This window comes from Octopus sinensis, linkage group LG17 (assembly GCF_006345805.1).
Source record: "Octopus sinensis linkage group LG17, ASM634580v1, whole genome shotgun sequence".
NCBI classification, from domain to species: Eukaryota; Metazoa; Mollusca; class Cephalopoda; order Octopoda; family Octopodidae; genus Octopus; species Octopus sinensis.
Window position 1 is genome coordinate 24,739,234 of NC_043013.1, and position 17,197 is coordinate 24,756,430.

A 17,197-nucleotide genomic window follows, 5' to 3' on the forward strand; every position below is an offset into this window, starting at 1 on the left:
GCCTCTGTTTATTAACTTTATAAATGTAATCTCTATATGCCGAGTTGGGTAAATCTGTAAATTTTAAACACCTGTATGAAATCTTGGCATTCATAGTTTGACTGTAGAGTAAGAAGTAATCTTCTGGTAAGCTAAGATTGCAACAGGATTTTAATTGAAGTCATTTGGGCACTCTGTTGCTATTTCACTTCATTTATGCTGTTAATTCCCTAAAGAAAAGCGTATGTATCATAATTCTTATAGCCTAAAAAATAGAAAAGTTTGATGGCTAATTATTTGTTGAGTGGAAATTCACATATATTTGAACTTGTTTTTCTAGTTATGTTCCTTAACTAAGCACAACATATTTTCTGCAGGACTAAACCAACTTTAACCTATTATTTCAACTCTTCTCTAGTGCATGATTTACAATTAATATCACTAAATACATTTGATTTTACTGTTTTTATCTGATCACATTTTATGTGTTATTTTCTTTATAAAGATTTATTTGGTGTAAGCATTCTTTGTAATAAAACTGAAGAGAAATTATATCAATATTTGAAATGATACCAATATTTTAATACCCTGTGTAATGAAGATGACTATAATAGTACACTAAATGATGTGCCAGATTTGTCTCATTTTGCAAGGTCTTAAGCTTAAATCCTATTGGCATTAGTATTGTTCTTCAAACATCAGAAGATTTATCTGCAAAAAGTACCACCAATATATTAAGACCATTTCTACCATCTTGAGGGTTTATCTATAGACTAATACATTTTAAATCCAGATAAATCAATATTTAAACAGATATTTATTAACTTTTTAAATTGTCCCTAGTGTCTTTTTGTAAAAGTTTATTCCCCATAACGTTTTTTTATTGTTTTTCTCTTCCATTTTAGCTATTGAGTATTGTAACGGTGCTCATTTCACACGTGAATAATATTTTAATTAAATATTTGGAATGTTTGTCTTTATTTTGAGCTTATGATATATTTATTCCACGATTATAGTAATATAATTTCTTTACATTTTAGGGCAAAGTAGTTCTGATGAAGATGATGCTTTAATAATCAATTCAAATAAAGAAGAAAGTAAAGAGACTAATCAGGGTAAGAATGTTTTTGATCATTTATATTTTATATATTTTTGAGATATCTTTATCTAGGATAGTCATTTGGTGTTAATTTATTCTTGATTTGTTGGAGGTGTTAGAATACGACCGTACGTAAGGAGTTTGGTGACATATTTCTCCTCTTGTATGCCGCACGGCCGCATCCCAACATAACATCATCATCATTTAGCGTCCGCTTTCCATGCTAGCATGGGTTGGCTGGTTCAACTGGGGTCTGGGAAGCCAGAAGGCTGCACCCAGGCCTAGTCTGATCTGGCAATGTTTCTATGGCTGGATCCCTTCCTAACGCCAACCACTCCATAGTGTAGTGGGTGCTTTTTTTAAACGTGCCACCGGCACAGTGCCAGACGGGGCTGGCAAAAACGCCACGGTCGGATGGTGCTTTTTTACATGTCACCACACGGGGGCCAGGCGGCTCTGGCGATGGCCACGATCGTGATGGTGCTTTTTACGAACACTGACATTACACATCCATCGGAGCATACTGGCTTCATTTCTTGCGAGCTTACGCATATCCTCAGCACTCACGGCCCATGTTTCACTACCATGTAGCATGGCTGTTCGTACACATGCATCATACAGTCTGCCTTTTACTCTGAGTGAAAGGCCTTTTGTCACCGGCAGGTGTAAGGGCTCTCTGAACTTTGCCCAGGCTATTCTTACTCTAGCAGTTACACTTTCAGCACACCCACCCCCGCTACTGACTTGGTCACCTAGGTAACGGAAGCTATCAACTACTTCTAGTTTTTCTCCCTGGAATGTGGTAGAAGTTGGTGTCTGCACATTTTCAGTGTTTATTGCTCCTGAGCATCTGCCACAAACAAACACTATTTTCCTCGTTAGCCTTCCTTTGACATTGCTGCACCTCTTATGTGTCCATAGCTTACACTTGGTGCATCTTATAGAGTTTCTACCTACACCTTTTCTACAGATTCGAGCAGGGCCATCTACCTGAAGGCGTTTGTGATTTGTTTACCTTCCTACTTATTAGGACTTTGGTTTTGGCTAGGTTGACTCTAAGGCCCTTCGATTCTAATCCTTGCTTCCACACCTGAAACTTCTCCAGTTCTGATAGTGACTCAGCAATTAGAGCAAGGTCATCAGCATAGAGGAGCTCCCAGGGGCATCCTGTCTTGAATTCCTCCGTTATTGCCTGGAGGACTATGATAAATAGGAGGGGACTGAGGACTGAACCTTGGTGGACCCCAAACTCTACTCGGAATTCTTCACTGTACTCGTTGCCAACCCTCACCTTACTAACAGCATCCCTGTACATGGCTCGCACAGCTCTCACTAACCATTCATCTATCCCTAGTTTCCTCATTGACCACCAGATAAGGGATCGGGGGACCCTGTCGAAGGCTTTCTCCATGTCAACAAAAGCCAGATACAGGGGCTTATCTTTGGCTAGGTATTTCTCCTGCAGCTGTCTTACCAGGAATATAGCATCAGTAGTACTTTTCCCTGGCATGAACCCAAACTGCATCTCATCTAAGCTAACTCTCTCTCTAATTAGTTGGGCTATGACCCTCTCCGTAACCTTCATTACCTGATCCAGCAGCTTGATACCCCTGTAGTTATTTGTATCTAGGGTGTCACCTTTACCTTTGTAGCAGTTGACTATTATGCTGCTACACCAGTCATTGGGAATGACTCCTTCGTGTATCACCTGGTTAACTATACGGGTGACTAGGCTATAGCCGACACTACCAGATATTTTGAGCATCTCTGCAGTAATTCCTGATGGGCCTGGGCTTTCCCTGTCTTCATTCTTCTAATTGCCTTAACTACCAAGGAACTGTCAACTTGGATAGCTAGTCCCTCTGTTGGGTCAACATTTGGCAGACTCTCTTTATCCCATTCATTTTCTTTATTCAGCAACCTTTCATAGTGGCATCTCCAAACCTCTCTCTTTGCATCCTCATTTAGCGCAAGTGAACCATCATCCATACAAACACATTTCTCTCCTACCACATCGCGATTCTCTCTCACACACTGTCTTGCAACACGAAAAACCTCAAGTCTTTCATCCTCACTGCGCAGAACATTGGCAAATTTTTTCTTATCTGCTTCCCCTCTGGCTAAATACACCTGCCTCCTAACTTCCCTTCTGATAGTCTGATACACTTCCCTGCTACCGCCGTTCTTCCAGTCCTTCCAAGCCTGTTTCTTTTGTCTAATAGCCCTGTCAACAATATTGTTCCACCACCACGTTATTTTGGGTCTTGCGGGGACTTTGCACCAACCACAGATTTGGTCAGTGGCTCTCAGCAGGTTGTCCCTTAGAGACCTCCAGTTGTCTTCTACCCCATGTGAAGCTATACCCCCTTCTATTTCGTCAAAGGCTTAAAGTAATATGTCTCTAAATCTCTGTCCATTCACAGGATCTTTAAGCTTCCAGACCCTTCTTCTCCATGTTGGTCGTCTTCTAGTCGTCCTCTTAGTCCTGATCCTAAAGTCACTAACTACCAGTCTATGTTGTGGTGTACATTCTTCGCCTGGGAAGGTTTTGGCATTTATAAGCAGCCATCTTTCCCTTTTTCTGGCAAGGATGTAGTCGATTTGGCTAGTATGTCGGCCAGATCAGTAGTTGACTAGGTGGCTTGTAGGTTTCCTGAAGTTAGTGTTGCAAACCATAAGACTATTCGCATCGAACTCCAGCAGCCTGGTTCCCTCCTCGTTGTTTTTCTCAAACAGCTGAATTTCTCTATGGAAAAAGTAATAACACACTCTAGGTCACACTTAGACTGAAATGTGTGTTTTAGGAACGTCTGTTATTTTGATTGCAAAATTCTTCTTTAGTATCTTATTACTCTTTATTAATATGGATATGAGACATAGTATTAGATTCTGATGACAATTTGACCAAAATAATGTTAAATATCAAATAAACTAAGTTTGACTAAGATACTGGACATTTTACATGTGCCTAATCTGTAAAAATATGCAAGTATATTTTACTCAGGTCAGATGGAACTCATTAAAATTGAGTTTCTACAGTTAGATGCTATCTGACTTTTCCTATCTTGCTATCCCTTACTTATTTCCAAGCAAGGAAATATTTTCCCCTGACCTAACATTTTCATGGAAGATGGTTAATGAATGACAACATTTGTATAATGGTAATGCTCGTTTAGAACTATCTTGTGATGTCAAGCAAGGACATGTATACACACACACACCTATATTGATGGACTTTCAGTGTCGACCTATCAGATCTACTCAGAAGGCATTGGTTGGTTGAGGGGTGTAGTGACTGCTACACGGTGGGACTGAATGTGAAACCATGTGGTTGGCAAGCAAATTTCTTAACCATATAACCATATAATTAATGCTTTTGTTCAAACAAAATACTAATAGTTTTAATCCATTTTCAGAATTTGATCTCAACCCTATGTCTGCTCCTGAAGATGTTTTCAGAGTGATTTTTTCTGCCCAAGCAAGTCGGAGTGTTTGGAAATCTCTTTTGTCATATGGCATTGCGTTACGCAATCCCTTGTTCACAGAACTAGCGGCTTGTCAAAGAGTGAGTATCTTTATTGATATTTGGTATTATTCATCATAAGAACAGACATTCTGCAGAGGACTTACTATTGCATTTAGAAATATTTCCACAATATTTCGCTCACACTAAATCACATTATAGTAATGAAAAAATAATGAAGTTGCTAAAGTTTGAATCTGCAGTTTTAACATTAAGACTGTCAAAATTTCCGAGTAATGATTTCTAATTAGGCAACACAGAATGCATTAGATCTACTGTTTCTGTTTTAAATTATTGAATTTTTATGTCCTCCTTTTCAGTCTTATAGAAGGAATTGGAAAACTAGACCAAGTAAATTTATTGTCGAGTCAATTATGAAATGTAGAGCACTTAGAAGCAAAATAATTTTGAGTAAACTATAAACTCTGGTCTCTTTGTAAAATTATTACAAGAAATATATATACATACACAAAGAGAGAGAGAGAGAGAGAAACAATTACACTCTAAGTATAATTTTATCATTGAATTCATAAGTTGTGTATAGCATCTGGTGATCTGTTATTTTGATGGGTCAAATTTCTGTTTCACTTCACTAAAATTACTAATATTTTTGAGAAATCTACAATAAATATAGTAGTCTAGTACTTCCATTCTACACAAACACATTAATATTTTAGGCTTTTACACTGAGACAATGACTTGGCTGTTTTACATCAAAATATAGTTATTTTCCCAGTTGAATGGATTTTTATTTCTGGCATCAAAGTTAATATTGTAGGATTTAGAATATCATTGTAGTTTATGAACTGCCAACATTTCATTATAAATAGTACTAGCAAATGTCCACTGCACTACAGTGGTCTCCACTGGCATTAATTTGCAAAGGCAGTGATTTTTAACAATGTGATTCACACTGATGTTGATTCTTATAAATAACAGACCTCCAATATTTACTCAGGTATAATGCCAGAAATTTAATATCAAAAATATACCAAGGTCAAACATGGAGAGTGGTATTGCACTCAAGTGTAAAAATTAAGTACAGCAACAAACTTGTGAAAATGAAGATATCATAGGCAGCAACATCATCATCATTTAATGTCTGTTATCCATGCTTGCATGGGTTGGACAGTTTGACCAGGGCTGGCAAGCTGGAAGGCTGCACCAGACTCCAGTCTGTTTTAGCATGGTTTCTACAGCTGGATGCCTTTCCTAATGCCAACCATTCTGTTAGGAAGGGCATCCAGCTGTAGAAACCATGCCAGTACAGACTGGAATCTAGTGCAGCCTTCCAGCTTGCCAGCCCTGGTCAAACTGTCCAACCCATAGTGAGGCAAAAAAAAAAGAAAAAAGAAAAATGGGTAGAATTAGTTCAAGTGTCAACTGTGGACATATTTTAGTCTTCATAAAATAGAATCAGCAAACCCACTTTTAACATTGAATAACTCTTCAATTTACATTAACCATAGCATAATTTTGATGTTTATTATGATTTTTCTCTCTGTAGGAAGCTAACATTCTCAGTTGTTTGTGTGGTTGGTTGATTGCTGTTATGAATGATGTGCAGCATCAACACTTCCTGAAGCAACATGTTTTGCCTGTTACCAAGTGGAACTTGAAGGATTTACGTGAACTTACTGAAATATTCATCAGAAACAAATGGTTAGCTAATCTAACAGTTGGATTTGCTATTTTCCAAACAGTAAGTACACAGTTTTTCTTAGCCTTTGATTTTCAAACAATATTGTGATGTACTAGATTAGGGCCTTAGATTGTACAACTGTTGACTTATGATAGGTATGGTCATGTGACTGAGGTTCTTTTTTTATTTTTTATTTTTTTTTCAGTCCAGCAAAATTATGTAAACAAATGCTTGGAGTTAGTCAGTGGCATTCAAGTAACATGCTGGAAACATGGTCAGAATCATTTGATCAGTGGCACTTTGTAAAATGTGTTGGCATGTTTATATGTTACATTGCTATTAGATAATTTTTCTGAAATTTTATATATTTTTACAAGGAAGGAAATATTTTATTTAAATCTGATCCCTTTTTTTTTCATTTATAAGTGTATTTTCTAGTGTACCACCAACGACTTAACAGTGGACTGAGTACATTTTATAGTCATCAAATCTCCTCTACTCTGTATCAGAGTTATGATCCTCCTAGATGGGTTGCCTGTGAAGTAACTGGGGATGGGTTCCACATAAAAAATGGCATTTATTATTTTTTAATATTATTACTTGATAATTTTTCATTTATATTTTGTTTCCCTTTATATGGCATTGTAAGATTTGTGGTCTTCATCAACTACATTATCTGTCCTGTTTTCTTTTCATACAGGACACACCTATGGCATTCTTCCTAAAATTCCTTCACTGTTGTCTGGAGAAATATGATTATGCAGAAGCTCAGACTTATCTGGAAAGTTTTAAACATTCTGTTCTATATAAAGTAAGTTACTTTTCTTCCTGTTCCCTTTCTTTCATATTGCCTCTCAGCATTATTATCACCATCAATGCTATCACAGCCGTCTTATATTCAGTACCAACAACACTACCACCAATATGACTTCCTATACCAAAACTACATAAGCAACACTAACCATAACAATTACAGTTTATATAGTTACTGAAATATATAACCTTTTCTTGTATAAACTTTTAAAATAATTTTTGTATAATTATGTTTTGTTTTTTTTTATTCGGCTTAACAATTACATTTTTCATTGGAATATCTTACAATATTTGAGACCGACTTGCTTCATCATCATCATCATCATTTAGCGTCCGTTTTCCACGCTAGCACGGGTTAAAATGGATCCTAGACATATTCTGTAGCCAATTCAATTCTCTTGTAATATGTTGCATTATGCCAATGTAAAGAATTATCATTATCTTCCAGAACTAATCACAGCAAATGCCTTTTAGCATTAAACATAAATTTGATGGTTTAAAAAAAAATTGTTAAATCTTCGGGTAAAACCTCTCACAATTAAGAAACATTTCTCATAGCACAAGCAGACGAAATGGGAAAGGCATTGCTCCTGAGAATAGTAAGGGGGATGCACATTTGTTATGACTTTTCATGTTCTGTGTTCAAATCTTGCTACGGTCAACTTTGCCTTTCATCAATCCCAGTCAAGTACTGAGACTGATTTAATCAACTAGCCCCCCCCCCCCAAATTTGTAACCTTGTGCCTAATGATCGCTGTTGTTATGGTGTTGTTATCCTGTCAGGGTCAATTTTTTTCCTTATTTCACCAGGTCAGTCCCAAGGTCAGAGTTGCTTTAATTTTGAGTCAATGTAATGGGCCCCTGTTGAGCACTGGGGTTGATGTAATCAACTAACCCCTGCCTTACTTACAAGATATGTGCCTATCATAGAATGGATTATTATTATTACTATTTGGTATCATGCAAATTGGCACCCATACTGGAGGCCAGTAAAAGCTCCCATTACACTCTCAGAGTGGTTGGCATTAGGAAGGGCATCCAGCCATAGAAAACCATGCTAAATCAGATCGGTGTCTGGTCCTGCATGCCAGCCCAGTCAAACTGTCCAACCAGCATGGACAACAGACATTAAATGATGATGATGATGACAACGACGTTATTGTTGTTGTTGTACTCAGGTTTTGTTGAATCACCTGAAATCTTGCATGAGCAGCAGGCTTGCTACTTGTAGCCTATAGTATTATGTTATTTGTATTCTTCAACAATCTCGTACTTTCCTAATAATTGGCTGTGCCGAGGAGGTGAAGTTTTTGCAACAGCTCTACTGGACACTGATTTTATTTTGTTTATATTCATTTCAATATCTTTTGATACCATTGCCAAGTCCCCAATAATAATCAGCACTGTCTTCATCTTTAGTATCTTTGACTTCCACAGTCAGGCTTTCTCATGTTTAAGAGGACTGTAAGCATTTAGTTTCTCGCTTTCCTTCTTAAGTATTCATGAGTCAAATGACCATAGAACATCAATTAGAGCACACATGCACACAGTTTACTTTGATCACCACTGCTAAGTCTGGTGTATTTTGTGCTCAAGCACCTAATCAGTATGAATTTGGAAATCCCACAGGATTTTGCAAGACTGACTCAGTCACTCTATGGTTTGTGTCCATACCATGTCTTACTTCATGCTTCCTTCTCTTTTCACAGTTTCCAATGCAGAACTTTTGCTATTTCATCATGTCACACACATATATATATATATATGTATATAAGCTACCCTGGTAACTGTTTATTGAATTTTCCATGTTAACGGTAAACAAAGGATAATTCATTCATCCATATATATATATATATATATATATATATATATATATACAAAAATAAGAAAATGGAGAAATACACCTTAATCAATAATCAACTATCAGATAATACCCATTCACATAAATTATTAACCAAACTAATATGAACATCAAGGTCAAACATAATAGTACAGAAAAAACAGTGCACGTCAATGAGTAATATGATACAATAAGTACAATATGTATAAATAAATATAAATATAAATATAAACTATATCTTACAGCTGTTTCAGCCATGTAGATATGAGTATCTCATTATGCCCATATTAGCCAGGTGTGATAAGTAATATGTGGTTATAAATGAGACACTTACAAATATATCCCAAGGCCTCTTCAGAGATTATAAAGTACAATCTAAGTATGAATATCAGAGAAGGTACACCCATACAAGAATGAGCACATATATATAACATATAATATACACATACACATAAGTGTATATACACATGCACCTATATATATACGTATATACATAATGATATATAATAATATACACACATATATATATATAAGGTTACAGTTAGTCAAATCAATATATTAGAATATTACAATATACAAACATACACATATCCATATGCAAATGTATATATACAATGTCAAGAGTTCATTATATTAAGTTACAAAATGCCATTAATATTATTATTATTATCATTATTATTACTATTATTATTATTATTATTTATCATTATTATTATCATTATTATTATTATTAATAATATTAATAATACCAGTAAAATAATATGTGCATCATGCCGTTCACAGTACATATTAGGTGGAAAAAATTTATGATTGCAAATAATGAAGCATTCTTTTCAAACCACTGATATTTATTAAACTATATATATATTTATTAAATAATTGCAAATAATATAAACTTCTAGAGGTATTGCCAATCTTTTAATAACAATGCAAACTTACACTTATTTATCTTTCATTTGTTTTCCATCATCAAAGTGCTGACATCTTTACTATATGTAAATTTTTTTTTTTTTTTTTTTGTAGCCATCTAAAGATAAGATGTCCTCTATTAATCACATGGCCCAGGTATTTCCAATGGTTGGGGACATTTCATGGCAAGAGGAAACTTGTCAATGCCTTATTAGAGAGCTGTTGACAGGTTTGCCAAATATCTCTGATGTTGTGAAACTCTTGAAATACTTAACTCAGTATAATATCATTTCAGTATTCACATATCAACCAGGTAAATAATTTACACACTCTCATACCTGTTTTAGTTGTTGTTAATTACTTGATTAAACACTCCTGTGATATCTTGGTAGCCAGCTGAATGACAAGGTCTAACCCACAGACCTATTGTTTCTGATATTCCAAGCCTATGTATAACTGATGAATATAGTGCACACTCTGACATGCAATGATGAATTGAAGTGTAGTGTGACAGTTTCCTTTATAGTCCATTTCTGATGGCTGCCTGGAGATTCTGGTGATAGCCACAGCCAAGACAGGCAAGGTGGACTTGGTTAGAACATGACAGCTGTTGTTCCTCTACGTTTATTATTGATGGTTTGCATCCAAAGATAGTGTTTGGTACTGATGAAGTTATTCATGTTGCATCTGTTTCTGTGTATATTATTTTTCTGTTTAACTGTGCTGAGTGGATGAGATAGTGGTTTTAGTGTACTGTTGTAATCATGTTCTGTGGTGGTGTTCATGTGTCAGGGTGTTTAGTGAAGATTGTGAGGACTGGAGTCTGCTGTAGTAGCAAACTGCTCCTCACTTGTCCTGGATGTAGTCTTTCATGTTTTGTATTTTTGTTACAGTGTGCAGGTATCTGTGAACAGCTTGTGATAATAGACAGTCTTCTGTCTTTTTTCTTCTATTATAGTATTCTTTTAATGGAGAGAATAGGGGCCCCAACAAAAGCAGGCATAACCTATGATGGCTGAAATACATTGTTTGCACACTGTTATATTTTAACTTTTTGCACAATATGGTACCTGTAAATGTTCTTAGTATGCCTGTACATTCTATGTCATCCTTTTTGTAGAAGTAGTGTGTGTGTGTGTGTGTGGTGTGATGAATTTGAGTATGATGATTGGTTGTACTTGATGGTCTCTGATGATGCCACTAAAGACGAAGACAGTGGATTTGATAAGTGCTATTTTAAGTCTCTCATTTTGGGAGCCAAGTTTCTACATAACTGATGTAGGATTGATGTAATGGTGAAGGTTTGTCTCAAGTATAGTAGAAGATATGCATGTAGTGCTGTTTGCATTTCAGGGCACTATTTTAAGGTAATGTGACAAGGCGGTGGAGGTATTGGTTGAAAGGCATAGGTGAGAAAACCTCTCTTTAAGACAAAAGGATATAATCTGAGGGAGATTTAGCTGCTATTTCCAGCAGGTTGGAACTCTCCCGTTAGCTCATGCACACTGACCAAAGCCTTGTGAGTGGATTTTGTAGATGGAAACTGAAAGAAGCCCACTGTGTATATATATATATAATATATATATATATATATATATATATATATATTATATTATGCTTATATCGAACAGTGAAAAATGAGTGTGCAACACCGCATTCGTATATAAATACAAATAAATGTGGGTGTGTGTCTGTGTCCTCCACCAGTTCTTGACAACTGGTGTTGGTGTGTTTATATCCCCATAATTTAGCAAATAGAAAGAAGTTTGTGGCTTAAAAGAAATAAGTATTGGGGTTAATTTGTTTGACTAATATTCTTTAAGGTGGTGCCCCAGCATGGCCACAGTCTAATGACTGAAACAAGTAAAACATAAAAGATAAATATATATATTTGAAGTTAGAACACATGTTTGTGTGTCATTATTCCATTGTTTGACCAAATTTCACCTATCAACATTCTGTTTTCTCTTATATCATAGCATTCTGCTAAAATTCTTTATGCTACATATTCATCCATTTATAAGATAGTGTAAAATGTGAAGCAATCCAGTTATTTATTTTAGCAGGTTGACTGATTTTATAGAGGCTCTTTCATTGGCAGATTTGTAATTTCTGCTTATAACTAATCCGACAGCTAACATAGATTCATATCTAATTCAAAGATTTGCTGATGTTAAATTTCTATTTGAAGTTATTTTAATAGTATGTCTCTATTTTAACAGGTTTGAATTACTCTCAACTCTTGCAAGTGGCTGAAATCCTTCAGAAGAACCAACTCACTATCCCATTCTCCTCTTTCCTGGTGAAAGATCGACAACATTTAGCCACCCAGGTGGAGCCCCTAGTGGCAGAAATTGTTAACAAGAAGCTCTATGATGATGCTCGTATGTTGTGTGAGTTTGCAGATATTAATCACGAAGAAATAACATTTACTGAGGTAATTAATAACATTTCTCCTAAAATATTTAAGGTGTGGTTGACAGATTGACAAAAATTAACTCTAGCTTACTTAAATTTTAATCTGTGCACTCATTTCATATTTTAAGTATTTATCATGGAAACACCATCTTGCTGAATATATTGTAAAGAGCAACATACGAGTGTGATCATTGACAGAACGGCTAACTGGCTTCTGTGCCAGTGGCACTTAAAAGGCACCATTCGAGCCTGATCGTTACCAGCGTCGCCTTAAAGAGCACCATCCAAGCATGATCATTGCCAGAGCGTCTGTGCTAGTGGGTTGTAAAGAGCAACATACGAGTGTAATCATTGACAGAGCAGCTATCTGGCCACTGTGCTGGTGGCAAGTAAGAGATACCATTCGAGCGTGATCGTTACCAGCATCGCCTTACTGGCACCTGTGCCAGTAGCATGTGTAAAGGATTTGAGCGAGCTCGTTGCCAGTACCGCCTAACTGGCCCCATACTAGTGGCACGTAAAAGTACCCACTACACTCTCGGAGCGGTTGGCTTTAGGAAGAGCATCTAGCTGTAGAAATTCTGCCAGATCAAGATTGAAGCCTGGTGCAGCCATCTGGTTCGCCAGCTCTCAGTCATTCGTCTAACCCATGCTAGCATGGAAAGCGGACATTAAACGATGATGATGATGATAATTATTTAAATGTAAGTTTGAACATATAAGACATTGATGCCTTTGTAACTTAAAAAGAGGTCATTTTAACTAAATATATCAAACCTAATTTTGGATTCTTTTCCTTTTGTATATATTCATAGCAGTATTGAAAAGTAAACATACCAATGATGATGAACTTCATAAATTTTATTTCAATTCTTAGATTAACAATGAAAAGTCAAAGCTTCAGAAAAGTCATTGCTGGTTGTCTGAATTTATCCGTGTAAATTTCTGGAAAGATTGTCTTGCAAAATTTAATAGATACAGTGTATCTCCTATGAGAATTGTGCAGTTTTTCCAGGTAATTTCCTATCTTACTTAATTCTGTCCTAAATGTGCATATAATTTTATTAACTATATGTGAATTAATTCATTCTTGTTTCATTGGTTACTTAATATTGTATTTTTGGTTATTAGTCTTATGTTTACTTCTTCAATCAGAATAAAAGCTCAACTTTTAACCTTTTGACAAAAAGCATCATTATTTAGAAAAATTAGATATATGTGGGATGTATGCCTATGTTCAGAAATGGTAAAAAGAAGAATGTTGACAGAATAGAGAAAGTGAGAATGTGAAAGTCATCTAGCAGAAGAGAGTGAGAAAATTACTAGTGAGAGAGGATGATAACAGAATATATTCTATGACAGTGAGAGAGAGAAGATACTGTGAGAAAAAAAAAGAAACTGCTACCACAAAGAGAAGGTGAGATGGAAACGAATTGGAAAGAAGAAAGATAAATATGCTGAGCAGATGACATGTATCATTTGACTAACTACTAAGGCAACATTATCTGGTCATACAAGAGAAGAAAATAAAAGTTTTGTTTTTGCTTCTTGACTGAATGTTACATTTTAAATTTCATTTTGTTATTAGCTTCCATACTGTTATATTATACTGCTTTACATTGTTATCAGTTTTATATTAAATAAGTAAAATATTGTGAAAGAAAATTGTGTTAGCTTTTTGTTGTCAAATCAATACTTACTGACTTTATAAAATTAGCATGACAAAAGTATAGCTTCCTCTGAATTAATTGGATAACTTAAAAAATAAAAATTGTTGTCAGTTAATTGTATGTTGCGATTTGTATTTCTTCTTTGTATGTTGCATCAAATAGTTCCTGGACTGGTTACATTTAATGAAAAATAACTTATTTACCAATGTTTTAACATCATCTCTGTCCAAATACTCACCTTGCACAGCAATACACTGGTCCCAGCATTCCTGCCACTTTTGGAATCCAACCTGGAAGTCATTTACTGTAAGCAAGTTGATGGCCTACTGCAATTTGTTCTTGATCTCAACAACGGTGTTAAATGACAACCATTTGGCTGCATTTTCATTTTGGGAAAAGATGGAAGTCTGCAGGTGCTAAATTTGACAAATAGGGTGGGTGTGGAAGCATTACCTTGTTGTTTTTGGCAAGAAATTCAATGGTGAGGAAAGCTTGGTGACAAGGTGTACTGTCTTTGTGAAGAATCCAATTCTTCATGCTCCACAGACCTGGTCATTTTCATTGAATGTCCTCCCTCAAACACTTCAAAACGTCACAATAGACCTCTCAATTGATGGCCCTAGGGAACAAATTCTCAATGCCCAATACCACATTTCCAGATTGACACTCATGGCAGGTCTTCCAGATCACTCATCATCTTCCAGGGATGTTCTTTCACTTTTGAAGCACCCGTGCCACTTGAAACATTATGTACAACCCATTGCCTTATCACTGTAAGCTTGCTGAAGCATGCTCAATGTCTCTGTGGCAGATGACTTCCCAAGTTTAACTCAAATTTTCATGTTGACTCTTTGTTCCTGTCCATGACAAAATTGCAGACCACAGCAGACACATGTGATCACAAAAACACAAACTTTGCAACTTACAAAGTAAACGCAGTGATGTCCCTCGGCACACTACCTCATGCTATCTCTCATGCACATGCAACAGTGTGCTGCCATCTGCTGGTGCCCTACAGAAACTAGTCCAGGAACTTTTTGATACCACCTCCTAAGCCACAGTTTTACCATTGCCATCAAATCCAATCAAAAAATCAAAATAGATGAACATCAATGGAATTTGTATATTTGTGGTACCAATGCCGGTGGCACACAAGAAAAAAACCATCCGAACGTGGCGGTAGCCAGTACCAATCGGTGTGGGCACGTAACAAACACCATCCGATTGTGGCCGTTCGCCAGCCTCATCTGGCACTGTGTTGGTGTGGAAATAAAAACACCATCCAAAGACCCGGCAAGACTAGGCAGGCCATAACCCGTGGCCCATACCTGGGACGTAGTCAGTCTACCGGTGCATACCTTCCTCATATGGACACTTGTGAAAGACTGTTGAGGCCATGACAAAATTGCAGACCACAGCAGACACATGTGCACAAAAAAACACAAACTTTGCAACTTACAAAGTAAACACAGTGATGTCCCTCGGCACACTACCTCATGCTATCTCTCACTGCACATGCAACAGTGTGCTGCCATCTGCTGGTGCACTACAGAACTAGTCCAGGAACTTTTTGATACCACCTCATATTAAGCACAGTTTTACCATTGCCATCAAATCCAATCAAAACAAATCAAAATAGATGAACATCAATGGAATTTGTATCTTTGTGGTACCAATGCCGGTGGCACACAAGAAAACCATCCGAACGTGGCGGTAGCCAGTACCACATCGTGCTGTGGGCACGTAACAAACACCATCCGATTGTGGCCGTTCGCCAGCCTCATCTGGCACCTGTGTTGGTGGCACATAAAAACACCATCCAAAGACCCGGCAAGACTAGTCAGGCCATAACCCGTGGCCCCTACCTGGGACGTAGTCAGTCTACCTGTGCATACCTTCCTTCTTATGACACTTGTGAAGACCTGTTGAGGCAAGTATGTGATACTTGTGAAGACCTGTTGAGGCAAGTGAAAATCAAATCAAACCAAATCAAAATAGATGAACATCAATGGAATTTGTATCTTTGTGGTACCAGTGCCGGTGGCACACAAGAAAACCATCCGAACGTGGCCGTAGCCAGTACCGCATCGACTGGCCTCCGTGCTGTGGGCACGTAACAAACTCCATCCGATCGTGGCCGTTCGCCAGCCTCATCTGGCACTTGTGTCGGTGGCACATAAAAACACCATCCGAGCGTGGCCGTCTGCCAGCCTCGTCTGGCACCTGTGTCGGTGGCACATAAAAAAAAACACCATCCGAGCGTGGCCGTTCGCCAGCCTCGTCTGGCACCTGTGTCGGTGGCACATAAAATCACCCACTACACTCTCGGAGTGGTTGGCGTTAGGAAGGGCATCCAGCTGTAGAAACACTGCCAGATCTGACTGGCCTGGTGCAGCCTTCGGGCTCCCCAGACTCCAGTTGAACCGTCCAACCCATGCTAGCATGGAAAGCGGACGTTAAATGAGGATGATGATGATGATGAGGACAGTGGTAAAACTTGATGTGCAAAATCTCAATTTTAATATTTTCACCATATATCTTCTAATTGTTTTATATGGTTGACCATAGAATAATTGGTTTGTATGACTAATGTAGCTTATATGTTTATCTTCTTTGTCCAATTGCAAATATTTTCTTTCTGATATTTTCTTAGGATGAGATTAACAAATGTAACCAGAATAACACAAACATGAATGAACAGGCCATTATGTATGAGCTCTGTGTACAAAGTTTGATAGATGCACCTGACCCTTCAGGAAATCTGTATGCTAATTATATAAATGATTTCAGTCATAAGATGTGGTATTGCAGAATTATGGCCAAAGTACCAAAAGTTGAGGTGAGTTATTATAATCATATCAGAATAATTTGTGAAGAGATTATTTTATTTTCGTAACTTTATATCGTAAACATCTCATAGCTACCCCTTTAACCCCACTCCCCCATTAGTTGCATCCATATTGCCGAAATTCAAACACACTCCTTGACCCCTACCTCGTCTGTTCCATTCATATGGCAGCAATACAAGCATGACTATGCATCACTTAGTTTTATTGCTTACATATAACAAATTAACTACCCCTATCCTATTTTATTTACCTAACTTACCTGTACTTCCACTAACATTGCTCTGTACTAATACTATTGGGATATATGATGCCCACCATCAACGGAGGTGACAATGATTAACTAGTTAGCCTATATATGTCTTCACTTATACCTGTACTAACATTGCTTATACTAATGTTAGTTTGACACCTACATCCAGAGGAGTTGGCAAGAACAGCATAACTGATGGTGGAAT

General features: G+C 37.0%; 2 protein-coding genes across 3 annotated transcripts in view; both read left to right on the top strand.

Annotated features, from left to right (window-relative positions):
• Window positions 1-1,065, top strand: part of LOC115220926 (spatacsin) — a 55,295-nt gene extending 54,230 nt beyond the window's left edge. For both annotated transcript variants that reach the window (XM_029791125.2, XM_029791126.2), the window contains exon 22: window positions 1,020-1,065. The gene's annotated coding sequence lies outside the window, so the exon portion shown is untranslated. The remainder of the gene's footprint in view (window positions 1-1,019) is intronic.
• LOC115220718 (spatacsin-like) overlaps window positions 37-17,197 on the top strand; it is a 21,349-nt gene continuing 4,188 nt past the window's right edge. The window contains exons 1-10 of the mRNA XM_036510352.1: window positions 37-48; window positions 885-891; window positions 1,020-1,094; window positions 4,495-4,643; window positions 6,109-6,303; window positions 6,944-7,054; window positions 9,920-10,118; window positions 12,028-12,242; window positions 13,101-13,238; window positions 16,547-16,732. Coding sequence (XP_036366245.1) covers window positions 37-48; window positions 885-891; window positions 1,020-1,094; window positions 4,495-4,643; window positions 6,109-6,303; window positions 6,944-7,054; window positions 9,920-10,118; window positions 12,028-12,242; window positions 13,101-13,238; window positions 16,547-16,732 — 1,287 coding nt within the window. The remainder of the gene's footprint in view (window positions 49-884; window positions 892-1,019; window positions 1,095-4,494; window positions 4,644-6,108; window positions 6,304-6,943; window positions 7,055-9,919; window positions 10,119-12,027; window positions 12,243-13,100; window positions 13,239-16,546; window positions 16,733-17,197) is intronic.